General features: G+C 45.3%; 1 protein-coding gene across 1 annotated transcript in view; it reads left to right on the top strand.

Annotated features, from left to right (window-relative positions):
- The window catches only part of Myzap (myocardial zonula adherens protein), an 86,961-nt gene that overhangs the window by 38,154 nt on the left and 21,344 nt on the right, over positions 1-27,463 (top strand). The window contains exons 7-10 of the mRNA XM_021206528.2: positions 161-286; positions 2,048-2,176; positions 4,013-4,092; positions 6,000-6,105. Of these exons, the coding sequence (XP_021062187.1) occupies positions 161-286; positions 2,048-2,176; positions 4,013-4,092; positions 6,000-6,105 (441 nt within the window). The remainder of the gene's footprint in view (positions 1-160; positions 287-2,047; positions 2,177-4,012; positions 4,093-5,999; positions 6,106-27,463) is intronic.

Genomic DNA, 27,463 nt, shown 5'->3' with positions numbered 1-27,463 from the left:
TCTCTCTCTCTCTCTCTCTCTCTCTCTCTCTCTCTCTCTCTCTCTCTCTCTCTTCTCTCTCTCTCCTGCAGACCCCTGGGGTTCACGCTCTGAGCTCTGTGTGTAGAGATGCTAGGGGGGCAAGATACAGGCTGCAGTTCTTCAATGAAATTCTTTGCAGGTGGAGTCGTCTCAAGAAGCCAACGCTGAGGTGATGCGGGAGATGACGAGAAAACTGTACAGCCAGTATGAGGAGAAACTGCAGGAGGCACAGCGCAAGCACAATGCGGAGAAGGAGGTGCTTCTGGTGCGTGTGCGCTGCCTAAAACACAACACATGAGATGTGGCTAGCAGGTTTAGTCGGAAGGTTTTGTCCTTGAAGGGAGTCATGAGGTTGGATGTAAAGAGGAGTCAGGGATTCATTCATTCATTCATTCATATCTATGCCATGGGAGTTAGATGCATGTGTGCACCTTGCACACATGTGCCCTGGCTCATGTGTGCCCTTATGGAGGTGAGAAGTTCATGCTTGTATTGTGTGTGCCTCTGCCATTTTCCACCTTCCTTATTATTTTGAAATGGTATCTTTCACTGAACCTGGAGCTTGCCATTTAGTCCAGGCTGCTGGCCAACTGTTTCCCAGGATTCACCAGCCCTTTGGCCATGTGTTAGCTCTCACAGTGCAGGGGCCACAGGCATGCACTGTTGTGCCCAGCTTTTACTTGCATGCTGGGGGTGTGAACTCAGGCCTTCCTGCCTGCACAGAAAGCTCTTCACCCACTGAGCTATCTCCCTGGCCCAGGGAATGTATTTGATTGTTCAATTGCTCCCATTTTTTCCTCCTTCTGGAATAACCCAATGTTTCTGTCTCAAAATACTCATTTCTCCAGCTAATTGGACCACTCACCAGCATCCAAGCAGATCCTGTGTTTGTCTGTTTATTCCATTTGTTCCTCCTTCTGAAACCTCCCACTTCTCCATCCTGGATAATACCATCCCTCCCCACTTGCCTTGAAAGCTCCACCCTTCCCATCCTGAGCTCTGCTATTCCCACAACTAGAAAGCCATTCTCCCTTCCTCCTGGCTGTGGGATTACAATGTACCTCTGTATAGAGGTGGGCTCACATCATGGCCTCTCTCTCAGACAACACACATTCTTTGAAGCACACATCCTGTCCCTGTTCCCCCACCTTATAACTGTGTCTGGCTTATCTGTGTCCTTGGAGGTTTAATCAACACAAAGATCTTTGTTTTGTTTTGTTTTTCCATGAGAGTAGGTTGGCGCATTGCATTGTGGGAGGAGGATCTGGGAATTCATTCACTTCAGTTTTATGTTGGCCCACACGGTGACACTCAGAGCATTTGTGTAGTGTTTTTTAACCCTTCACAGGTTGTTTTGTTTCTTTTTTTTTTCCCACGTCTTTGGAATATAAGCTTTCAGAAGAGACAGTGACTAGACTCATTGAAAAGCCACACAAAGGGCCAGTGGGTGACCTCCTTGGGGGTTTAACATCCCTTTTACAGAGGTCACACACCAAATATCCTGCATATCAGATATTTATGCTACGAGTCATAACAGTATCAAAATTACAGTTATAAACAATGAAAATAATTTTATAGTTGGGGGTTACCACGACATGAGGAACTGTATTAAAACGTCACAGCATTAGGAAGGTTGAGAACCGTAGCAGATAAAGATGCTTACTGCCAGATGATAAGCTGAGCTTGATCCCAAAGCCCACATGGTAGTAGGAGAGAGCAGATATTTGAAGCTACCCTCTCACCTCCACACTCCTGACCACACACATGTGCACCCGTGTCACCCATATCCCCTCAACACACAAAATAAAACAAATGTAATATAAAGTTAAAGAAGAATAGCTACATGATGTGCGTTGTTCAGAGGTGAAACCAGGCTCAAGACAGTTGAGTCCACTCTGTGTGAGACGCACAGGTCCCAGGGTCATGCTTTCCCAGGGGGACCGTGACCCAGTGAGGCTCTGCCTGGACTGAGGTGAGTCACCTGGGTATCCAGGCCGTGCTGAGGAGAGTGTGTGCCCTGTTGCAGGAAGAAACCAATAGCTTTCTGAAGGCCATCGAGGAGGCCAATAAGAAGATGGAGGCAGCTGAGCTCAGCCTGGAGGAGAAAGACCAGAGGATCGGGGAGCTGGACAGGCTGATTGAACGCATGGAGAAGGTAACAGACGCAGCCTGGTCTTGCTGCCTGGTCCCCCGGCCCCACAGTTCACTCGAAGCCTCCGTGCTGACTCTTGTCAGCCTCCCTCCCAGTTTGCAGGGAACCATATCCTGTAAGGTAGCACAGAAGGGAGCTGAGCAAAGGTCTCGTCTTCCCCTCTGGTAACTATTGCTTGCTTGTTTCTGTGGTACTGGCAATTGAGCCCACGGCCTTGTGCGCGTTAGGCAAGCCATTAGCTACAAACCCATCAGGCCAAGCCCATCATGATTATTTTGATACATTTAAAAAACATCATCACCTGTAAAATTCTTTCTGTGAATTAATATTGCAGCAGCTAGCTTTGTGGGCGCCCCAGATGTGCTCTTTATTTAAGCCGATGAGGCAATGTGTTTTAGAGGCTCCATCAGCACCCCGCCCCTCGTGTTTCTGGGGCAGGTGTCTGGGGCAGGTTGGCTTTTGCATGACACACCGGGCACCTGAATGAGGTGTGGAGGCAAATTCTTCTGTGTGTGGTAACTGACAATGGGGTGGGGGTGGGGGCTTACGGAGGCTACAAGCCAGTCTAGAGGCAGGAGCAGAAATGAAGCTGGAAGTGGAAGAGAAGAGATAAGAAGGAAGGAGAGGAAGAGAGAGCATGGTGACATTGAGCAGCTGACAGCTGACTTCTAGGTAGGACCAAAGCTGAGTCTAGTTTCTGGGAAACAGCTTTCTAGCTACACCGTGGTTGCAGATAGCCCTGACCCACCACTGACACGACGTCATTGGCACTCAGTGCCAGGATCTGCATCCCGGAAACCTCCAACCTAATGATGGAGCGAGGTCCTGTCTGGGCCTCAGATAGATCTGAGGATGGGCTCTGACAGCTCTCCACTTGCTCACCACCCAGGCCTTCATGCCTCTGGACCCACCTTTGCTGGCGGGGCTCTGAAAACGTTTTTTAAGGGATTTTGCTATATTAATATCCATAATGTATGTCTAGTGAGACTTCAGTGATGGCAGGTACTGTACTTTTATTAACAGTTCCATTAATGTTAATAAGTTAAATAAATGTTAAATCCACACACACACACGTTTATATATTCAGCAAAGTGTATGAAGCATATAGCTTGACACACATATGTTTCTTATTGCTACTGAAATAAATTGCCAAAAAAGTAGCTTTCAGTAATGTGAATTTATTGTTTTCCGTTCTGGAAGTGAGAAATCTCACTCTGGTGTTAGAGTCAGCCATGTAATGTCATCTTGACACCCCAGCTTTAATTCTACTGCTTCCTCTAGCTTGATCCATGAGACCATGCAGATCATTAACCATGTTTTCACAGTTCCCCTTTCTGTGTGAGATGGTGTGTTTATGAGGGACTAGGACCTGAACTTCTTTGTGTTGGGGGACCATTGTGCTGGCCATTATGGCCAGCATATTTGTTTTAAAGTAATTACTCAGCATATGTGTTTTATAAGTGATTATTCCTTTGTTAACACACCTGGATTGGTCCATAAGCCATTACCAGAATTTCAGAGCCTCTTTACTAGATGGTTTTGAAAACAATCAGGATTCATAATGTCACGGGCCAGTGATTTACGGCATAGATTATCATTATTTAGAACTATAAGTTTTTATAAGACAGGTGATCCTGGGCTGGCGTTCATGTGGTTTGCCTAGAGTGTTTTTTACAGATCCATAAATATGTCTATGCATTGGGCCCCTTTGGGTTTTGAGCTCTGGCCTAGTGGATGTGTGAAACCCAGGGAGTGTTGTACAGACTTGGAGAGTTGGGTGTGCCTGGTGTTCATCCTCTGCCTAGCTCCATCTGGATCCATTGATTATGTCTGTTTTAGGAAAGGCATCAACTCCAGCTCCAGCTTCTTGAGCATGAGACAGAAATGTCAGGGGAGATGGCAGATTCTGACAAGAACAGGTAAGACAGGCTGGCCTTGGACTTCGAGCAACTCAGAGGTGGATATGCACACTGGTGGTGTGGGGGGGGGGGATGCGCGCGCACACGCACACTGGGTGCACATGTATGCATGTTCTTGCCCACAGAGGCCAGAGGAAGATGTCTGGTGTCCTTCTCTTATCACTTTCTACCTCATTCTCTTGATCTAGGGTCTCTTTCTGAACCTGGAACAAGGCTGGTAGCAAACAAAGCCCAGTCATCTCCCCTCCCCCAACATCCACAGCTATGCTTGTTTTTACAATGGGTGTGTTGGGGATTTGAACTCATGCTTAGGCCTTCATGCTTGCCCAAGAAGACTTCTTACCCACTGAGCCATCTCCTCAGCCCAGTGTGCACTGTTTCTGATAACTCATTTGACTCTTGTGCATTCATTCACGTGGTCCTCACTTAAATACATAAGAGTGGCATTGGCTGAGAGCACCCAGTGCGGATCCAGTTCCTTCAGGAGCTTGCAGCCGTGTCTCGATGCTGGCTGTAGTTCAGCGGGACACATCAAACGATGGCCCCAAGCACAGAAGTCCCATCTGCTTGTGCTCATAAACCTGAATGCACAGGATATGCCTCGTTAATGAGATAACTCATCAGCTGTGACTGATACCGTTTGTCCTGGAAACTAATTTTAAAATGGTGCTTGTTTCCATGCCTTACATTGCCCTTTGGTCACGAGTGTGTGAGACCCTGGATGGAAATTACAGGAGTCATACTTGATTTTTCTAGAAATCAAAAGGCGGAGAGGAAGGAAGGCAAGGCTGGACTGATTGGAGTCCTTGGGCAAGTCACCTGACCCCCAAGGCTCTTGGCCTGTGGGATGGAAACTTTCTAAATAAAGAGTAGTTATGTTGACCAGGTACCCATCTCTTTGATTCACACTGTGAGGGAACTTTGACCTACTGCCTGCTATATAGTATGTGCCAGGAAAAAAAAAATCTGTTTTCCTCAATCTCAAATATTGATTGATTGATTGATTGATTGTGCAGGTATGTATATGTGTTACAGATGTTCCAAGGCATGAGTGTGGAGGTCAGAAGACAACTTTCAGGAATTAATCCTTTCCTTTCAGCATATTGGGTCATGTGGGGAATCAAACTCAGATCACCGTGCTTGGCAGCAAGCTCTCTTACCTGCTGAGCCATCTCGCTGGCCTTTCTCCTGTAACTTGAGAGTTTCCCAGGTTGTTGGGGTCCTCACTAGTTTCTGCTTTGGTGCTAATGAGGGACCTGGTATTGCTGGGAAATGGGACACAGCCACTGAACATTTCTTCCAGTGTTCTGCTCTCAGGACACACAGATCATAGTCACCTGCCTATGTAACCAAAGGAGTCATAGCTCCTTTGCTTACCTTGAGCTGAGCAAAGACAGAATGAAGTCTCTCAAAGAGCTCAGACCTGTTCTGGGGTGCAGGGTCGTGGTGCAGCGAAGGGTTCTCCGTGTATGCCGTGGTTGGCCAGTCAATGACCAGCACAGCAGCGATGTGTGCAGGCGCTTCTGGATTCCACCCTTGATTTCAGGGGCTCCTTCTCCCTCCCCGCAACTAATCGCTGACCGCGTGCTCCAGCCTGTGTTAACCCCCAGGCAGAAAGCCTCTCCTGCTTCTCAGTGCGGAAAACCCCTTCTCCTCCTGCCCCTGAAAAGGGCAGACCTGTCACGATACAGAGTGAAGCTCGAGAAGGGGCCTGAAGGAAGGTGCTCTTTCTCAGGTCATAGAGATCCTGAGTTAGTCCCTAGAGTCCACAGGAGGAGAGCATGTGGCTTGAGTTTGAGTTTTTGCTCTTGAAATGCTTCTGTGAAACGCTGTGGCGGCCTCTGCTGCGGTAGGGGTAGTGGTAGCGGCTGTTTTGAGTCAGGGCTCAGAGCTCTCTTCTTTCTTAGGTACCAGCAGCTGGAGGAGGCGTCGGCCAGCCTCCGAGAGCGGATCAGACACCTGGATGACATGGTGCACTGCCAGCAGAAGAAAGTCAAGCAGATGGTTGAGGAGGTAAGCTCTGGAGAAGCCTGGGGCCCAGGACAGCTTACTGCTGTGGGGAGAGATATCACTTGACTCACACTTGACTTTGCCCAGGCCACTGTCGCCACAGCCCAAAATGTCGGGCATTTCTTGTGTGCTGTGAGGACCAATTATCGTTTCCCTAGGAGGGTTTTTTTTCTAGACCAAAGTGTTGGTCAAGTGCAGTTCATAATGCACACACTCTCCAAGCATGGTGGCCTTAGGGGACAAAAGGTGACAGACAAACCTGCCCTCATCTCTTGCACCAGCCGCTGTGCCTTTCTCTGGGTGCACCTGTCTCTTCTGCTCCTTTCATTTCTTTCCCATGATGCTCTGCTTCCTGTGTCCTCTCCCTTCCTCTTGTCTCTCACTCTTGTTTCTCCTCCGTCTTTTCTCTCTTTTACATCCTTCCTCTCCTTAACTGTGTGCATAATATGAAAAGGTATATATTTAGTCTGCTGGGAAGCTTGTCGTTCTGTTATTTTTCTTAATGAGAAGAAAAGCAGGTAGGATGGACATTTACATCTCTAAGAAGAGAAAGAATGACTTTCCTTGGTTCAGTGGGCTCTGCCTCCCTTTCTGGTGGTACTCAGTAGAAAATCTACTTGTGCAGCTGGCCATGTGTCGTTGTAGATGTTTCTTAGTTTCTTAATTTAAAAAAAAATCGGTAGATGAAAATCAGACAGAAAAATCTGAGAGAGAAGAAACAGTAGTAAAAGGTTATGAACATCTAGGATCTAACTCTCTAGCTTGAAAAATAAGGTCCAACGAATTAAAAGTTTGGTTGCCAGGAAAAAAAAATTATTTTCCCTTATCTAACCACTACTTTAAAATACGTTCATTTTGTGTATGGCTGTGTATGTGTGCGCTCATGTACATGCATGTTCCATGTGTATGCATGTGTGTGGAGGCCTGGAGACAACTTCAGCCTCTTTGCCTCCAGTATCATCCACCATATATTTGGAAACAGGGTCTTTTACTGATCTGAAGCTTGACAGTTAGGCCAGACTGGCTGGCCAGCAAGCCCCAGGGCCCTTATTTCTACCCTTCCTGGGAACGAGATGGCAAGTGTGCACTGCCACACCTAGCCTGCACTGCCATACCTAGCCATCCTTTTCCGTAGGTTCTGGGATTGAATTCAGATTCTCATACTTGTAAGAAAAGCACATTACCAAGTGAGTGCCTCCCCAGCTCTGGCTATTATTAAAGGAATCTTTTTTTTGGGGGGGGGGGTTCGAGACAGGGTTTCTCTATATAGCCCTGGCTGTCCTGGAACTCACTTTGTAAACCAGGTTGGCCTCGAACTCAGAAATTCGCCTGCCTCTGCCTCCTGAGTGCTGGGATTAAAGGCATGCGCCACCACGCCCGGCTAAAGGAATCATTAATATTCAAAGTATGTCTATTTTCAATAAGTTATACACATGACAGATGAAATCAAAAGCCCATCTACTTTGGCAGACTAGGAATGCCGGGGTGTTCCTGGAGCAGGGCTAAGGCCAGGGAGCTATGAGTCGGGGAGAGAGACCCTTTGTTTCATTAGGTCTAGAATAAACGTGTACAACAGATAAAATCTCGTCTCCAAATGAGAAGTCTGGCCTCGCTGTATTGAGTTTTGTGTGGCTTGCATACAAGGGAGTGGGACCGAAGGAGCTGGGGAGGAGCCAGGCTGCATTTATGGAGAGCACCACCAGCAACTGTGATGGGTGAGATCCCATTGCATCCCCCATGGCCAAGAGAAGGCACACATCGTCACAGTGACCCTTGGCACATCTTCTCTGCCTCTGGGCTCCCCACATGTAAGGGATGCCTTAATTTATGTAATTCTCCTTCCTCACAGCAGGGTGTCTGCTCATAGCTAGTATTAGAGAGGCTATGAGTTAGCCCCAGATCCATTGGCTCTTGGATCAGTTAAACCCTTGTCTAAAAGGAGTTGAGACTGACACCAAAATCAGAGACTTTTTTTTTAAAAAAAGGTCCTTTCAGACAAGTTCAGAATAGTGTGTTTTATATCCTCTCTCCAGAGTATGAGAAATGTTCCTAATTAAAGGGAGTGAAGGAAACATACGTTTGGCTCTCAGCATCTGAGGCATTTTTTTTCTAGAACCTTCCAAGGATTGCAACATTTTTGGTTGGTCAAGTCTCATATGTAGATGGCATGGTCTTTGTATACTCTAGGCCTAATCCTTCTATGTTTGTTTGTTTTTGTTTTTAAGATTTAATTTTTTTTAAAGAATTACTTTGAAGTGTGTGTGTGTGTGTGTGTGTGTGTGTGTGTGTGCCCTATATGAATTCACTACTTGTTTCAGTCAGCAGAAGGTGTCAGATCCCTCTGGAGCTGGCATTACATGCGGTTGTGAGCCACTGGAGATGTGGCCCTCTGGAAGAGTTAAGTGCTCTTAACTGCCTGAACTACCTCTCCAGTCTCCCTTCTGTGCATCTCAAATCATTTATAGATCACTTACACTACTAAAGACAGTGTAAATTGTTGTTTTTTCTGTGTTGTTTAGAGAATAACGATGAGGGGGAAGTCTGTACATGCCCAGCACAGGTGTAATTTTATTTTTTCAAATAATTTTAATATGCAGGTGGTTGAATCCACAATGGTTGGAGCACAGAAGGCTGACCCCGCATGCGTGTGGTGTGTGTTTAAACAGGGAAGTGTGCAAAGACTGACGTCCATGCCTCTTAGTTCACATTTCCCACACAAGTGTCTCACCTAGTGGCACTAGCGCCACCTACCGGCTTCCTAGGTTTTAACAGCAAGAGGAGAGTTTTAAAAGTATTCTGAATTTAAGATCTTTAAATCGGGAAGTAAAAATAATCAAGTTTGTCCAGCACATTGTGGTCACGTCTACATAAAAAAAGAGAGAATAATTTTTAAAAACTTAACTATTGTGGGTGTTTATGAAAATGCCTTGTTTGAAGTTAGAAATGTGGCTGAGTGCCATGGACAGGTGAGAGTGTCCAGAGGAGCCACAAGGCTGGAAATGAGCTGGGAGCTGTAGGAATCAGGGGAAGTTGGGGGCAGGGGGGAGGATATGGCCAAAGAGAGGTGCTGGAGCTGACTGTGGTCTTAGAAACCAGGAGAGTGTTGTTCAGGTGCAGGGCCAGGCCAGAGCCACCGGGTGGCACTCTCAATGAGGAAAGCGTCGGGTCCCATTCAGTGTACATTGGCTGCTCTGAGTCAGTATTCAGCCCCAGATCGCAGGTGCATCCCTTACCAAAAGAGGAGGTGAGCCCGGAGCTTACTAGTGTTGCTCCAGGATTCCGTATGGCCTGCAGGGATACTTGGTAGAAATCTGCTGAGTTTGGCAATGTTCTTTATTTTATTTCTTAGTGTGTGTGTGTGTGTGTGTGTGTGTGTGTGTGTGTGTGTGTGTGTGTGTGTGCACGCACGTGCATGTGCACAGTTGCATACACACTTGCCACAAGACACGTGTAGAGGTCAGAGGATCTCTCTATGGAGTGGATTCTCTCCTTCCACCTTTACACAGGTGCCAGGAATCAAACCCAGGTGGCCTGGCTTGCACAGCAAGTGCCTTTATCCGCAGAGCCATCTCACCAGCTCCACCATGTTCTTAGACAAAGAACCATCTTTATTTAGACTGTATCTGTTACTGTGATCTCAGCTTTGTCGTTGCTTTACATAAAGAGGATACACACACACACATACCTCAAAGGGAATGAGAGAGTTCATTCTGAAGCCAGAATTGAATGGAAGCCTGGAAACATGCATTTAGGGTACCTCCAAATGATAATGTTGTGAAGTCTCTATAGTTACAGAACAAAAGGAAGCCATAAATCAAGGTACTTTTCAAATACGTCATTAGGAGCATTGGCAGGCAGGGAAATCTCTGTTATATGTCGTAGGTGCTGTCTGATGATGCTCTTAGATTTGGATGGTTGACTATTAATGGCCTATTAAGTTAATATACCTCAGAAGGTTTCACATGACAGTCACAAAGTCAGACACAGCTGGGTAATTAATAACAGCCTGAGATAATTTGCCTCTGGATCTGCAACATTCCTACTCTCCACAATCAGCAGGTTCCCATCAGCCACCCAGCCTTGTAGCCTCCTTAACACAGGTGTGGCTTTTTCTGAACACTTCCCTTCATTGTAACAAAATCAACAAAGTCACAAGTCAATCACCCCAGGTCACCTGGGCCTCGTTTTGAAAACTGCATACTGAATTAGTCAGCAAGGAATGCTGAATTCCCACTTCAGCGGAGAAGTGTATTTTTAATCTGTCAACACCTGGTACACAGAGGGACAGGCACATGTGAACTGGTCTAGGGGCAGCCTGTGCGGGTAGGCAGGGACATTTTCCCTCCTTCCCTTGAAGCCCAAAGGTTTGTCTGTGTGACAACTTCACCTTTCCCAAGGCTGGAACTCCTGGGTGATGTCTCTTGCCATTTTTGTGGCCCTATTTTGGTGATAATGGCTTTGAAGAAACTGTCAATGGAGGCTTATCAGCCCCCTCCAAATCCAGCTGTCACTACTGAGTCTCTTCAGAACCTTTTATGTTAAGCAATATATTTTCCCCACCTCAGTAGAATATCACTTTTAAGAAAATTGATCAAAATAAAGGTGGCTTTTTCTGTCTCTGACTCAATGAAGGCTTGGCTTCCACTGTGGAGCAGTCAGCGCTTGGACCGTGTAATAAGAGCAAGCCTGACCTCCCTGATTGTTTCCCAGTTTATTAAGCATTAATGTTATTAAGCATTGTTTCTTTCTTTCTTTTTTTTCCTCATCCTTTTTTTTGTGATGCAGTTTTCTTGGTCTGTGTATGTATGAGTGCTTGCATGTGTGAGCACATGTGTGCCTGTCAAGGCCAAAGTTGATACCACATGTCTTTCTTGATCGTTCTTCATTATGTTTACCAAGGCAGGGTCTGTCACCAGACTGGAGCTCACTGATACAGCCAGTCTAGCTAGCCAGCTAGCCAGCTAGCCCCAGGATCCTGTTTCCACCTCCCAGTCATTAGGATTATAGGTGTCTGCCACACCCACCTGAACTTTTAATGGGGAGCTGGAGATCCAAATTCAGGTCCTTGCACTTGTGCAGGGATAGCTTTATCCACTGAGCATCTCCCTGGCCACCAACATAGCTGTTTGATTAAAGTGAGAAGGTAGAAAGAAGTGATGCTCCCCTGCCTGCTTCTTCACTTTGCTGGGCATGAGAATCACCTGGGGGGGGGGCTATAGAAAAACCCTTCAAAGCTGGGAGATGCTGGTGGGAGCAGGTTGGGTATTGGGTTCGTGTGTGTGTGTGTGTGTGTGTGTGTGTATAAGGGTGAGTATATGTGTGTGTATGTGTAAGGGTGAATGTGTGTGTAAGGGTATGTGTGTGTATGTATGTATGGGTGTGTTAATTCTGTAAGTATGTACGTGTGTGTGGTATATGTGTATGGGTGTGTGTGTTTGTGTGTGTGTGTGTCTAGTACCCAGCAGACTGGCTTTCCTATAGAGTTTCATGCTGTTAGTGTCTGGCCAGCCTCCTTCAGAAGTTCCAGTACCCAGTGGCAAGCTGGAGGTGAACCTTGTGCAGGGCAGCATCATAGAAAAAAAAAAAAAAAAAAAAAAAGCCTAGGGACCAGCAACCAGGGCCAGGAGCAGGGAATTTAAAACACGGTCCATCTCTTCCTGCTAGCCTAGGCTCTGGGTCCTGGAAGCATTCTGTTGCATCATAATAGTGAGCAATAGAGATTATAGGTGTCCACGGTATAGCAGTGTCCCATAGGTGACAGAGATCCATCAGACTCACAGGTGTGTCCAACATTTTGACATTGCAGCACAGCGTTATCGACAAAGCCATGTTCAAGAACGAGAGAGAGAGAGAGAGAGAGAGAGAGAGAGAGAGAGAGAGAGAGAGAGCTCACCCTGTATATTACATAAATGTATGGTTTTGTGTTGCACCACATTCATAGCTGCTGTCTTAGCTTCATGAGACCTGTGGGCTGTGGGTGGAGCTGCCAGTAGAGAGTGAGGTCAGTTGTTAAACAGAAAATAGAGAATATGTGTACGCACAGGCTAGCCCTGTGAGCATGCTTGAGCTATCCCTTTATTTGTATGGACTTGTCCTTACCTTGGTTTGAAGCAGTGGTTCTCAGCCTTCCTAATGCTGTGGCCCTTTAATACAGTTCCTCATGTGTGGTGACCCCCAACCATAAAATTATTTTGTTGCAACTTCCTAACTGTAATTTTGCTACTTTTGTGAATCTTAATGTAAATATCTGATAAACAGAATATCTGATATGCGACCCCCGAGAAAGGCTCATTTGACCCCCAGAGGGGTTACAACCCACACGTTGAGAACCACTGGTTTAAAGGGTCCCTTTCTGCCTTACCCATGGCTACACAGAATGTAATGCCTTTATTAGCAGGGCCTGGCTCTCACATGGAAACCAAAGTAGGACACGTTTGCAATTCCCAATAAAATGGCTTTCAGCTCATCACCGCTGACATTTGGCAGAGCAACAGTGCCATGGCCTTGTCTGAGGATGAAGTGTTAAGTTTCTGGCTCTTTAACCAGTTGGTAGAGCAATTTCCCTTCTGTCCACGAAAAGCAGGCTTCTGAAATGGCCCCCCACAGGCTGCAAGTCCATATACACCTCCTGCAGTCAGAGACCCTTACGCGCGTGTGTGAGGAATGGCCTAGAAGACATTTGTACACTCGATCTTTATAGAATCTAGCAGACCTGAGTTTACCAGTTGTAGGACTTTGAAAATTCATTCATTTCTCTATCTGAAAAATAGAAATAATAAGAATATCTTCCTGCCAGGCGTGGTGGCACACGCCTTTAATCCCAGCACTCGGGAGGCAGAGGCAGGTGGATTTCTGAGTTCGAGGCCAGCCTGGTCTACAAAGTGAGTTCCAGGATAGCCAGGGCTATACAGAGAAACCCTGTCTCTAAAAAAACAAAACAAAACAAAACAAAACAAAACAAAAAAAGGTATCTTCCTGAGAGTGTTTTGTGGGCTAGAATTAAATGAGTGTGAGAGTGTATGTGTATGTATATATGTGTATATATACACACGCATATATATACATATATATGAGATTTTATGTCTATAGATCTGTATTTCACTTATTATGTTCATTGAAGCAACATGGAAAATACCTAATGAATACTAGCTACTACTAATATTATTGCTCTCAACAAATGGTTTCCTGTGGTACAGGTACAATGTGGAGGTAAGTGATCAGTGTATCTGGTTAATAGCTTCCCCCATACTCAGGGCTGGCCTTCTTCTCTGTGGAAATCTTGGGAACCAAACTGACCTCTCTTCTTTTTCTATGCTGTGTGCTACTCTATAGCTTAGCCATCAAAATACTTCATTGTTTTTTGTTTGTTTGTTTTCGTTTGTTTTTTTCTGAGTGGCACTAGGGTCTCATGTTGTTCAGGCTAGTCTCAAACTCACTATGTAGCCAAGGATAACCTTGAACTTCTGATCCTCCTGCCTCCACCTCACAAGTTCTGGGATGACATGTGTGTGTCACTTTGCCCAGTTTATACAGTGCTGGGGATTGAACCCAGGGTCTCATGCATGCTAGGCAAGTACTCGGCCAACTGAGCTACATTCCCTCATTGGGCTCTTGAGTAGAAGAGTTAAATTCTATCTCAAGAATCTTCCATTTTAAGTGGTTCAGCTATTTGCTGGCACACAATTCATTTCAGAATTGTTGTCCCATGTGCTGAGATGGGCAACACAAAAGGATGCTTTGGGAAAATGCCCTGCATCCCCAGTACTTCCCAGAGCTGGTAAGTAGGTCCCTGGGGGTCAGGGGAGAGCCATGGCCCTGAAGCTTCAACCCTAACCCACTCAATTGAACTGTCCCCAGATCATGTCGCACGAGCTCTTCTCCACATTTAGTCTCCGGCTCTTTGGAAGATGATAAGATGGTAGAGGCAGAGGTGGACGCATCTTACTGGGTGTGATTAGAAGAACAGTTGTACACTCTGCGGGGGAAGAGTTGGTGTGTATCTGTGCTGAACTCTGGAACAAACAGGGAAGTAATGCTATTCAGAGGAACCCTTGGCCCCCGTGGGGTGCTCATTTGTGAGAACACTCCCAGACAGTAGCCTCTGCACATACAATCATAAAATGCAGATCCGAGAACTCAGAGATCCACGGGATATCTTGTTTTTGAAACTTGGGTTTCTTGACATCAAAGCAAGAAGTGCACTGAAAAAAAAAAAAAAAAGACTATTAAAAATACTTGAGAAACTGCCAGGTGGAACTGCCCAAGAAGATGCTCACTGAGGAAAAAGGAAGAGAGGTAAAGAGCATCAGTGCTCTGGGAAGGAGGCACCCCGAGCTGGATCACACTCCCCAAAATGCAGATGCAGCCAAATGTCCTCATAGTTTGGTTATATTTGTATATGGTGGCCTTCATATCTGGAGATGGCCCTCTGTCTATCCTTTCTGAGTGACTGTCTACAGTCATTGTCCAATAATGTCTCTCTCTTCTGGTTTAAGGAAAGTTTGGTTTGCTTCTAACCCTCTGGGCATTTTTGCCTGAATAGACACAGTTTAAACAACTTCAGGAAAAGTGGGAGTGTGCCCAATGAAAATAGAAATACACCTAGCTAAAATATATGGAGATGAGATAAGCAAGACATGTGTCGTGCATGATTTATCTTCATAGAGGCCTTTGTTAATTACCAGCATGCTGTTAGTTCATCAAAAGGTAGCAAGGGTTGCTGGGAGCTAGCAGGCAGTATGGCAGCAGTGTTAGGGTGGTATCGACCTCCATAAGCCAGTAGACTTGAGTGGTGCACTGAGTATCCCTCTGGCCTGGGCATTTCTGCAAGTCTCTTGCTTTGTCATTTCTCTATAGGAAAGTGTGTTTGTTGGGTGAATGCTGCCGTGTCAGTGTTTGCCCTTCTTTTTACATCTGTGCTCTTGTCGACTCCAACTTAGGGAGGGAAAGGACAGGAAGGAAGCAGAGGAGACAGTGCCATACCTATAAAGAGATCTTGGTGATGTGAACTTAGTGGTGGTTCCCCCCCATGTACTCTGTAGGAGTTTGTGGAATGCCAGAGTCAGAGTGGAAAATCACGCATCCCTCATGATTCTATGGGGTGACTTACCTGTGCTAGTTAGTCCTAAGGACTCAGTCTCTGGCATCTCTTCTGGAAGAACATTACCCAGTTTTAGAAGGTGACTTCACAGGACTTAAAGGAGTAGCCCTGAACTCCAGAGAAAGTGGATCTTGGGTGAATCTCTCTCCTCCTGTGGTGTGCTTATGTCTGTCTGACATTTCTTCTCTCTTGGGCTGTGGTGAGTCCCTGGAAGCCAGGGATGTCTTGTTCTGCTGATAGGATGGGAGTTGCCCAGAGTGTAAACACCACTCTTTACATGGTTCCTGAATGCTGCTCTTTCCTCCTGTCCTGACCCTGGTTGTAGGCTAAGTGGTGATCTTCTTAGATCTGGGTCTTTTGCTTCTTAAGAGCTTGCCTTAACGTACAGACCTGTGCCTCGGATCTCTGTCTTCCGACCTCGGTTAGTGTGGTATCAACTTGAATTAACTTGCTACCAAACCCGACTCGTGTTCAAATCCCTTGCCACCCTATCCCCTTTTCCCTCCTCTGGCTCTTATTTGGACCCTTTGCCTGGACTTCTAAGGCTGTTTCTTATCTCCTGGCCACTCTCCATCCCATCTAAAGGAGGTACTCTTCTTTATTTTAAAATCTTAATACTTTGTGTAAAACATGAAGTTTTTAGAAGTATCACAAAAGAACGCAGTTGGGTCAGCCTTTCTTCTCTATGTATTCTAGATAAAACCAAAACCACAAGAACAGACAGGCCATACATAGTCAGTGCCTTTAGTGTATAATCTTTGTCAGCCTGGTGAATGTTCACTGTGGGTTGGGAGACACAGTGGTGTCCTCAGCTGGCTGGCCCTTCACTGAGTTTTAAAATCAATCCCTTTATCTTTCTTCCTGATAATTTGTATAAAGTCTCTGTATTGTTGGCATGGATCATTTATTGAAAAATACTTAAATGATGTTATTATCTGCCAGTCAGTGGTGTTTATTTGTGGATCTCTTAGATAAATACTGGGTTTTTCTATGGTTGTAGTTGTCAATTTTCTACAATGTTGTACGTCTTGTTTGTCATTTTCTGTAATAGTTTTAAAGTTGTGCTTGTCATCTTTATATTTCATTGGAACCCACGTGTCTGTCCCCTCCCCCTTCTGTCCTCTTTTTTTAGTCTATAGCACATATGCCATATTCCATGTGTTTTGCCTTCGTCTCTCTGTGGTCATTCTTCATGTTTTGTTTGTGTCTTTCTTCCCCTTATAGAATGGAAGCTCTGTGAGGGCAGGGTCTTTGGCCTGTTTCATTCATGACTGTATTCCTAATGTCTAGAATGGTCACTGGTATCCAGTAGGTGCTTAATAAATACTATTTTTGGACAAATAAAGACTAAGCCATCTGGAATTTATTTTTGTGTCTCTGGTGTGACCAGGGCTTGCTCTCTGTCTCTTCCCATCTCATAAGAAGCTTGGGTTTCCATGTCATTATCCACTGTGTGTTTTTCACGTCACCTTTGTCAAGCTGCAGTTCTTTCCCCTATGCTATTGTCTTTAAATATCCTTTCCCACCTCTCCGCCTGAGTCCATAGGAAAGCCCAATCTTTAGACTTAGGAGTTGGGCATGGGGAAAAGGGAGAGGCCATCCCAGCCTATCAGGAGCTAGATCATCAGTGAGCCTTTAAGACATACCGTCTGTAAAGTGGGTATAAACACGGACAGAGTTCCTTCTCGAAAGGGATTTTCTGAATGATACTGAAACTTGTCAGAGGGTGAGGGAATGTGCTAAGTGACATATCTGGTTCTAAGCCATGCACCCTGGGACTGCAGAAGCTGGACAGTTCATCCTAAACGATGAGGAAATGGAATCTGGCCTCGCCCTCACCTCTGCTCTGACTAGGCTTGTGTTGTGAACAGATCCACGAATCCCTTATCTTTTCCAATATCCTGACTCTTCTACAATAAAGGAAACCAATTATAACAGTACCTGCTCCTGAGGTGCAGGTATGGACTGGCTGGCACCGTGTGTGCCAAGTGCTTTATTACCACAGTGCCTCCAAAGGTGAACTAATTCTCCTGTGGGTGAAGAGTCTGTGGGGAAGAGGCAGTGTCTGAATGCATCTTGTAGGATGGGTTGGATTTTTTCTAGGCAGAAATTGAAGGGGTGGAAGATGTCATGCCAGATAAGATACAGAGTAAATAAAACCAAAAATATGAAGACCAGACAGTGTAGGGTGAGTCCAGGCATGGATCCAGTTTGACTGGATTAGGCAAGGGAGTGGTCAGTGGAGAGGCTGGAAAATGTGAGTCGAGGCCCACTGGGGTGGGCCGTGGGTATTGAGCCAAGAACAAGGTTATTACCTCTGTTTATTCCTCAGCATGCTCCTACTGCTCAAGTGTCTGAGCCTCAGAGTGGTGTCCTGGATGCTAGACTCATACCAGAGGAGAAGGAGGAAGAAGGGCTAGTATGGCAAGGTTCATATTCACAACACCAAAACTTTAGGGGTGTTTTTGAAAGGACCATTTTTAGGATCCATTTTTTTTTTTCTGGCTGTAAACATATGCCCATTGCACTGCTCGGAGTCAACCACCTTCCCAGCTTCTGAGGTTTTCTCTCTGAACTCATATCCACCCAGGGATGCTCGGGGATAGTTCGGCAAGCGATTGCTTCCTTTATCCATTCCACTTGCCTCCCCCGGAGTTTAAAGCATCAGAGACCCATCTGGGAATGGTGGCGCATACCACATACCATGGCCTGTCATCCCAGAACTTGGTAGACGGAGGCAGGAGGATCTGAAATTCAAGGTCATCATCCACAGGCAACCTGGGCTCAAGAGACCCTGTTTCAGAAAGTAAAATGGGTGGGGACTACTGGGGAGATGGCTCAGTTGGCAAAGTGCTTGCCGTGAAAGAACGAGGACCAATGTTCAGATCCCCAGCACTGACAAAAAGCTGAGTGTGGCATCACCAGGCAGACACCAGGAAGGTCCCTTTAGGTTGCTGGCCTGCCAGTCTAGCCTAATGGGTGAGATCCAGGTTCAATGAGGAAGGCATCTGCCAGCAACTTCTGCATGTACACATACATGTGCACCATATGTGTGGAGAAGATAGACCACACACACACACACACACACACACACACACACATACGCACGCACACACGCACGCATGCACGCACGCACGCACACCCACACCTGACAGCCCCAACCCCTTTATCAGGGCAAATCCCACACCACCATTAGTTTCCAGTCTATCTTCCCACCCAGGCCACTGCCACAGTGCTAAGCTGTGGTCCTCAGGAGGATGAACAGCAGGATGTGGATAAAAAGAGCCTGGGTCAGAGTATTCGGGAAGCTGTGGCTGAGGTCTCAGTTCTTGCCAGCATCTTGAACCTTGGTTTCTTGTTGGCGGTGATAACCACTTAGGGTTGTTTGTGATTATCAGGAACTAAGCCGCCCAAGGCCTGATACCCAGTACGTGTCTTCCTTCCTTCCCAGTGGGGGCACAGGCGCTGGGAAGCCGCTGTGTTCATTCTTTCCTGACATCTCAATAGCTAAGTCATTCTTAGGCACCCAGGAGGAACTGCATGCTGGTCTACTCTGAGAAGTTGAGTTCCCATCAATCTAGAATGGAAATCAAACCAAATAAGATTATCTTAGCTCAGAAGCCCATTCCAACTGATCCTTCTGACTAGCATAGTTCTATTATTATATATTACTTCAAACTTAATAGAAAAAATTGATTAAAATATGCACCCCGTTCATATCCAGCCTGGCTGAACGCCACAAGACACATTAATTGAAAGTGGATTTCCACTGCCTGCTCCAGCCCATGGAGATGAAGAATGGGCCTTTCTCCTCTGGGCCTTCATTGATTTTTCATTTTCTCCACTCAGAGCTTCATTTAGCAATTTTTCAGTTTCATTTGGTCGGGGCCTTGATTCATCCCCTCCCATGAGGTAATGCACCCTCTTCTTCATCCTCCTGAAGCTGCTCTTGCAGGCCGTGTTAGCGCGCACACGGTCTGATCTCCTCAAACTGCCCTGTGCATTGCAATTCTCAAGAGGGGGGTAGGCTTTGTTATTTTATTTTTGCATTTTCTATGGTGTTTCTTCCTTTACCAAGGAGAATGAAATTTAAACTTATAACTTAAAGGGGTAGAGATGTAGCTCAGTAGCAGAATGACTGTCCCCAAGGGCCTGGGTTCCATCTGTATCATATCTAATAAACCAAGCCAAACACAGCTCCAAAATATGACAATAAGCTGACAGCGTGACAAAACTTCTAGGCCAGAGTCCTAGGGATCACTGCCAAACCAAGCCCTTCAGGTGAAGGGCAGAATCTGCTAATTATGTTCATGTTTTCATCATGTGGTAGAAGGGAGCAAACATGATTCCCGATTTGCCAAGGGTATAGGTAACAACTCTGCCAGATCATGGAGCAAGAGATTGGGTTGAAAACAATGCCTTCTCAGGACAAGAGGAAACAAAAGAGAGGTGGATGCTCGAACGGAATTCTAGAAGGTTTTCTCCTGTCCTCTTCCGTTTTCTATAAAATCCCTGATTCAATGGATCCCTAGTGGTTTTGAAAACCATATTGGTATAGGGGAGGGGAGATAGCTGGAGAGATGGCTCAGTGAAGAACACTTGCCACTCATATAGAATCAGCTCACATACAACTCCAGTTCCAAAGGATCTTACACCCTCTTCTGGCCTCACAGGGCAACAGCATGCATCCAGTACACATACAGACACATACACATAAAAATTAAGTACATTGTGAAAACAGTATTGAGGATCTGAGCTAGTTCCTTGTGGGCATTTTCAAATACCATGACATTTCCCGAGAGAAGGCTCAGAAGACTCAGAATAAAGTTTTATGTTTTTATTTTGACCTAAAGTTCAATTTCTGAGTATTCAGGAACATGGACTAGCATTTACACATCTTTGACAAATGTTTCAATGAGAGAGTCAACAGAGTTTAAGGCAGAAAACCCTGGTTAGGTGGCCGGGGTGTCCTTGGGAAGGAGGGAATAACACAGCAGAGGCATGGCGATGGTAGGTGTGGCTTCTGCATTAATATTAATGCACTCCTCAACACCCTTCCATCCCTGACCTTAAATACACGATCCTGTGGGCCTTGTGACTATCCCTAAAATGAAAAGCAACCATACAATAAAACAGATTTTGAAGGAAATAGAAAAAGTGCCATAAATGTGGCCTGGCTTCTTTCTATTTCAAGAGCTTAAACAGTTGAATCAATGCGACTATTGGTATTTTTTTGTTTTGTCCTGGTTTTAGCTTTGAGAAGGCAGCCATTCATGAGCACCACACAAACCTGCTTCAGTCCACTCATGAATCAGACAGTATCACACACTGATGTTTCATTCCAAGGCTTCACAAGGGGCACAAGGGAGAAACTTTAACAAGGTGTTGCTGGAAGCAAGACAAAGAAAATATTGAGGACTGAGGAGGTAGTTTGGTTCCTAGACTGCCTGCCTACTGTGCACAAAGCCTGGGGTTTAACCCCAGGACATAGTAGGCATGGTGGCGCAGTCTTCAATAGAGGCAGGAACCAAGTTCAAGGCCATCCTCAGTTACATAGGGAGGTCAAGGCCAGCCTGGGTTCCAAGAGACCAAATTGAAAAAGTGTGCTGCGGGCGTGCATGCATGTGTGCATATGGAGTGTGTGTGTGTGTGTGTGTGGTCAAATCAGAAAGTGCCTAGTTAGAAGTTAGTTGGCAGTTTCTGATCTCCGAAGCCCCTAGCTATTGGTTTATGAATGGGCTCTCCTTCAGTATTTACTTCTGATTGGTGATGCTCCTAATTAAGCGTAAGTTGTTGGCTTCCAATTAAATTTAGGTTTCATCTTCTTAAGCCAGTTCTTGACCAGCAACTCCCCAAGAGGTTCTGTTTGCTTGGGTCAGAACCTCAGGCATTGAGCCCTAATTAACACTTTCCCAGTTTACAGCTGCTCATCATCATCGTGGCTGCTTTGTCTATGTCTCCGTATAGGACTTCTAATTGTGACCAGCAGAGCATTTGCTTGTTTGGTTGGTTGGTTTGGTTAATAATGGGATCTTACACTGCAGCCTAGGTTGGTCTGGAGTTCACTGTGTTGCCTTCTGCTGGCCTGGCACATGTGACAGTCTTCCTGCTTTGGCCTCCTGAGTTCTAGGATCACACGTGTGAACCACTGTACCACCCTTGACAGTGGCTGTTGTTGGAGGTAGACTCCTGTAGTTCAGGGTATCCTCAGACTTCCTCCTGCCGGTCGGTACCCCCTGAGAATGGACATTACAGGTGTCCACCACTACCCCAGTTTTATGAGGTGCTGGTGATCAAACACAGGGTTTCATGCATGCTAGGCAAACACTCTACCAATAAGCCACATTTTCAGCCCCTGACCAGCAGTTTTTTTTTTAACATGAATTTCGGTACAGATTCAGGGAGGGGGGAAGCTGACTGTACACATGGCTCTGGGACTTGTCATCTAGGTGGAAGGAATCTTGCATGCAGTCTGCTTCAGTGTGCTTCCTCTTTTACGAGGCCTTTTCCACATCTGTTATCATTTCCCAGTAGGATAAGAAAATACCTAGAGAATATTTTTTCTTAACAACCTATGTCGATCGTGTCTAATATCAAATGCTTATTTGCGGCTGTATTTCTTCACTAACTTCTCCTCATGGTTCCCAAGCTCCATATTAAATTATTGTGCTCCCTGGGTCTCGCACAACTGGGTATCGGTCACATAAATCCAGCTATAGACGGTGTCCTTTTCTATCATCGAACATAAAATGACCTGTATCCTATGTGTTACTGCCAGAAAGAAAAACCCAGAAAGTTGCAGGTCTTACAACTTCACGATGCATAGAGTCTGTTCTAAACTGTGTCTATAGGGGGTAGGGTGAGGGTGTGTGTGTGTGTGTGTGTGTGTGTGTGTGTGTGGTATGTATGTGTATGTTAAGTGTGTGGGGATGTGGTATGGGTGTGGTGTGGTATGTACATGTGTATAAGTGTAGGGGTGTGGGTGATATGTGGGTACATATCTGTGTGTGCATGCTTGTGGAGGCCAGAATTAAACCTCTAATGTTAGCATCATTCCTCAAGAGCAATCAACTTTCATAGTTTTATCTATCTATCTATCTGTCTATCTATCATCTATTACCTATCTGTCTATCATCTATCTATCTTATCCATCTATCTATCTATCTATCTATCTATCTATCTATCTATCTATCTATCTAGACAGTGTCTCTCACTAGCCATGAGCTTACTGGTCCCTAAGCTCCAGGAATCTTCTATTTTCTGCCTCCTAGCACTGGGCTCACAAGCTCAGCACCATGCCTGACTTTCTAAATGAGTGCCCTGAGGACCTAACTCAGCCTTGTAACGACTTGACTTACTGGACTATCTCCCCAACCCTGTTCCAGCACTTTTGTATGCGTTCTTCTTGGCCTTGCTAGTAACTATTTTTGAGGCAAATTGAGAGGAATCCTTTCACTACAGTAACCTGTTTGCAAAGCAGCTCATGAAACTGTGCGGTTTGTGAACCCCCTGCCTCCCCAGACAATGCCAGCGCATGTCCATGCTTAGGAGTGATTGCTTAGCTCAAGCTAAATGTCTCAACTGTTGTTGAAGAGGAGAAAAGCAACAATCAGTTATAGCAAGCTACAACCGTCATTTCCCTTCTTAAAAAAAATTAACTGAAAATTTGTGTATATGTGTACCTGCTTATCTGTATGTACACCACTGGGTTGCACCACTGTGTGCAGTACCCACACAGGCCAGAAGAGGGTGTCAGGTTCCCCTGGAGCTGGAATCCAGACAGTTGTATGCCATCCAGTGTGAGTGCTGAATCCTGGTCCTCTGCCAGAGCAGTAAGTGCTCTTAACCACAGAGTCATCTCTTCACCCCTTCCCTTCCCTTTAAACACCAAATCAACCTGAAGGCTTAAAAAGTTGGCATCTTGCAAGCTCTCTTTAATGTAAATCATCTGTTCCGTGTGGAGACAGGCGTTAGAAAGCATCATTTTAACTTCAGCTTAAAGGTAGCAGGTATGAGTACATGCTGCCTGGAGCTGGACCTCAGTGTGACATTTCAATTCAGCCAGGAGACTAATACTAGGTCTTGTTGAGGTCACCTATGAAAGTCTGGAAAGTGGGTTCCCTGACTTTTCACTTCTTAACACCCCAGCTTGATCAAGCCCAGTACTTTGGGTCATTTACCACCACCTGGTGACAGCTACACCTAAATGCAACTTTTTTGAAGAATACGTTTTTTTCTGAAGAACACATTTCTGAAGGTCAAGTTACAAATCGGAATGCCTCAGGCAGTCACTTCGGGCCGGGGTGGTAGAGCAGATCTGTAGTCTCAGCACTCAGGGGGTGGAAGCAGGGGGATGAGGAGAAGTTCAAGATCTTTGGCATCATAGCCTGGGCTATGTGAGATCCTGTTTCAAAACATAAACTGTGACAGAAAAGAGGGACTGAAGAGCAACTCGGCTGTAGAGTGCTTACCCAGCATGCTGTAGGCCTAGGATTGATCCCTAACACTGCAGAAACCTGGTTTGGCTGCATCTGAAGGACGTCATTTAGCACAGCACAGCCACTGCTTCAGAAAGCGTATTTGCCAGACACTTATGTCAGAGGCCCCTGGACCCTCTGAATCCTTCCCACTATCCTTTCTCCCTTCCCCAAACCAAACACCTCCTCACGGTGACATCAGCTCTTCCCTTTCTCAGAAAAGCTCCCAGAACATTCTCTGTCATGTCTCCTGATGATGTCTTCGCCATGGACTGATTTATAGCCATCGCTCGGTATCTGCGGGTGTGTCTGGTTCTAGGATCCTCTGTACAGACCAAAACTCTGAGAATTTCTTCTAAGAAATGGTGCAGTACTCATGCAGAGTCTGTATACACCCCTTTCCATTCTCTTTAGGCATCTCTGGATTACTTACAAATCCTAATAAAATACTAACACTATGTGAATAGTTTTTATACTATATTATATAAAGAATAGTAGCAAGAAAACAATCTGTCCATGTTTAATGCAGATAATAAACTATTTCTGGACTATAGTTTGGATCTGAGATTGTAGGGCCCACAGATGGAAAACTGAGGTCATTTTAAAATCTTAAGCCTAAGGGCCAGCTGGGTGGTCTGCGTCTTCCCATGAGCTCCTCATGTCCCAAGGTCCCTGCTGCTCTCTGCCACCTGATTTTAGTGTTCAAAGGAAACCACATCTCTAGTTTCCTTGACCTCTAAGCCATTTAAGAGTTCTTAAGGGGCAGGAAAGCTGTGTGTTTGATGTCACTTTTTATGTTATTTGATGGAATTTTTATCCTTACCAACAATGGCCTTTCAGTGAAATTTAGGTCTCATTTTAACTGCTACCTAAAGGCAAGTCATTTTAGGGCAAGGGACATATGTAGTTCAGTGGTAGAGTGCTTGCCTAGCACATTCGAGGCCCTGGGTTCAATACCCAGTACCACCAAAAGGTAAAAAATAAATAAATAAATAAAAATAAACCAGCTAAAAGTTAGTTTTAAGAATCTTAAGGGACAGTTGGTAAAGTACTTGATCTGAAGACATGAGGACATGAGTTTGAATTCCTACCACTCATGAAAAAGCTGGTCATAGTGGACTGCGCCCGTAGTCCCAGTGATCATGAGATGGGACAGAGATAGGGCTCACTGGGCAGCCGATCTAGTGAAATCAATAAGCCCCAAGGTCAGCAAGAGACCAAGTCTCAAATATAGGGTGGAAATAAGAGTAGAAGATACCCAGGGTCAACTTCGGACCCCAAATGCACACATACATGTGCACGCACACACACCAATCTGTGTCTTGACGCACAAAATCTTAAGCCTGTAGGAAGGAAAGGCAAAGGAGAATTGTGGCAATGATTTTTGTAAGCCATTCCTAGACAAAAAGGAGAAAAATTGCACTATTTGAGGTATGGGGCACAATCCTACACCAACCTCAGAACTATTTCTCTTCCCTAATCCCTTCAACGGCTTTTATTTTTACTTTGGTAAACTTTTATTTTTCTGTCCCTCGAGGCTTTTTATAAACACACACACACACACACACACACACACACACACACACACACACACACACTTTGCAACGTGTTTGTTTCTAGCGTTCATGTAATACGCTCCATCATGCTGGTATCTCGTGATTTATGGCCGGTTCCTTTAGTGCAAGGCATTAACGTTATTTCCATTTTCTCTCTATTATAAATAATGGAAGCAAGAACATCTCTCTACATGCAGCTTTTTTCCTGTGTTTGAGTTATGTCCTTAGGACAGATTCCCAGGAGTGGGATTAGTGGGTCAAAGGGTCTGAACAGCTTTATGGCTCTTAATATTTATTGCTAAGTGGCCAGAAGGGTCATTCTAATCTACAGCGCCACCTGCAACACATGAGCGTCACCCCCTCCCAGGTTTGCCAACACCGGCCTCTTCAGGCGCTACTTTGGGGGCAGATTTCAGAGGTATTTAGGTAACTTGTTACTCTCTTTAATTTCTATAGTTATTAAAAACCACTAGGTATTTTACCTTAAGTATATTTATTTTATATGGCTAGTTTTTCTTCCCATAGGGTGATATATTGTGATATCACGCACTGAAATGTAAAATATGCTATAATAAAAATGCCAAGTGCAGACCTGGGATACACGTCAGTTGACAGAATGATCACTGACTGGGTCTGCGGGGTATCCTAGGTTTGATCCCCAGCACAGCATAAAACTAAGCGTGATGGCACAGCCAGGAATCCTAGGAGGAGGGTCAGGGTATAGGTTATAAACTACATGGAGAGTTTGAGGCCAGCCTCGGGTAGAGACTCAGGCTCAAAATGAGTAAGTGTCCAGTCCACCCAGTACAAGGAAATCAGTCAGTGAAGCCCACTAGGCGCATTCTAGGTTCAGCAAGTGGCCCATGCAGGGACTGTGGCTTCTTTTACTCCTCTTTTCTCCTATCCTGTGTTCCATGTTAAAGCAAATCCTGGCTCATGTATTTAAGTTTCACAGTGAACAGTACCTGTCTAAAACACGCACTTGTTCTAAGATAACCATGACCCCCGTCACCACGCCAACAAAATGACAATTCCTTAGTATCAGTAAATACCAGGGTGTAATACGGTTTTCCAACCTATCTTTGTCTCTCCTGCACTGTTCCACTCACCACACACATTCTTACGTTTCCTCCTCCTCCTCCTCCTCCTCCTCCTCCTCCTCCTCCTCCTCCTCTTCTGTCCTCCTGGACCTCTTCCTCCTCTTCATTCTTCTGTGGTTTTCATTTTTCGAGACAGGATTTCTCTGTTTAACAGCCCTGGCTGTCCTGGAACTTGCTTTTTTAGACCAGGCTGGCCTCAAACTCCCAGAGATCCACATATCTCTGCCTCCAGAGTGCCGGGATTAAAGGCATGCACCACTACCACCTGGCTACAATCTTATGTTTCTAATGTTGAGGCTGGAGAGATTTGCAGTTAACTGGCTGCTCTTGCAGAGGACCCAGGTTCGATTCTGAGCATCCATATTACATGTCACCTTATGTAACTTCAGTCCCCGGGGATCTGACACCCTCTTCTGGCCTCCTTGGAAAGGTCACATATGTAATGCACATCCATATATTTCGGGCAAAACACACATGCAACAAAAAATTAATTAATTTAAAAAGTTTCTCATATTTAAAAAGTGTGTAAGAGAACTTTATTCTTTAAAGGTACCTAAACCTCCCCAGGTAGGGTATAGTGTAGAGTGTTCCACTAGCCACTTATTTAATGGAGTTGGTTTTGTGTTTTCTAGACACAAAAATCATACATCCAAGTTAGTTTATATTTTGTCCAATGTATCTTTGTGATCTATGCCTATAAATAGTATTTCTAGATCGAATGATCAACATGCATGTGCTTTCCGGGTGTCACTTGGTCTCTTCCATGGGGATTCTATCACTCTGCACTGGCAGGTTTTTATAAATGGATGTCTGAATGCTCAGACACACAAGCTTGTTGGAAAGGTTAGCACACCCTTGATTGAATCTGTATTCTGATCTCACTCTTGTTCAAGACTTGGCACAAAGTACCCTGGTTCTTGCTTTTAGAGAAACCTCTGACACATGTAACATGATGTTACAAAGGGGGCAGTGTAGCCCACAGCAGCCCCGGAGCTGGTCCTGCTTAACGGTGGTCCTCATGAGTCCTTAGCCCTCTGAATTCCATGAATACTTTTAGTGATCTTTTCCCCCAAGTAAACTTTTGACACCTGGTTGGTCAGATACAAATATATTAAGAGAGTTAACTAA

This window comes from Mus pahari, chromosome 10, assembly GCF_900095145.1.
Source record: "Mus pahari chromosome 10, PAHARI_EIJ_v1.1, whole genome shotgun sequence".
NCBI classification, from domain to species: domain Eukaryota; kingdom Metazoa; phylum Chordata; class Mammalia; order Rodentia; family Muridae; genus Mus; species Mus pahari.
This window is presented reverse-complemented; position numbering and strand designations above follow the sequence as displayed.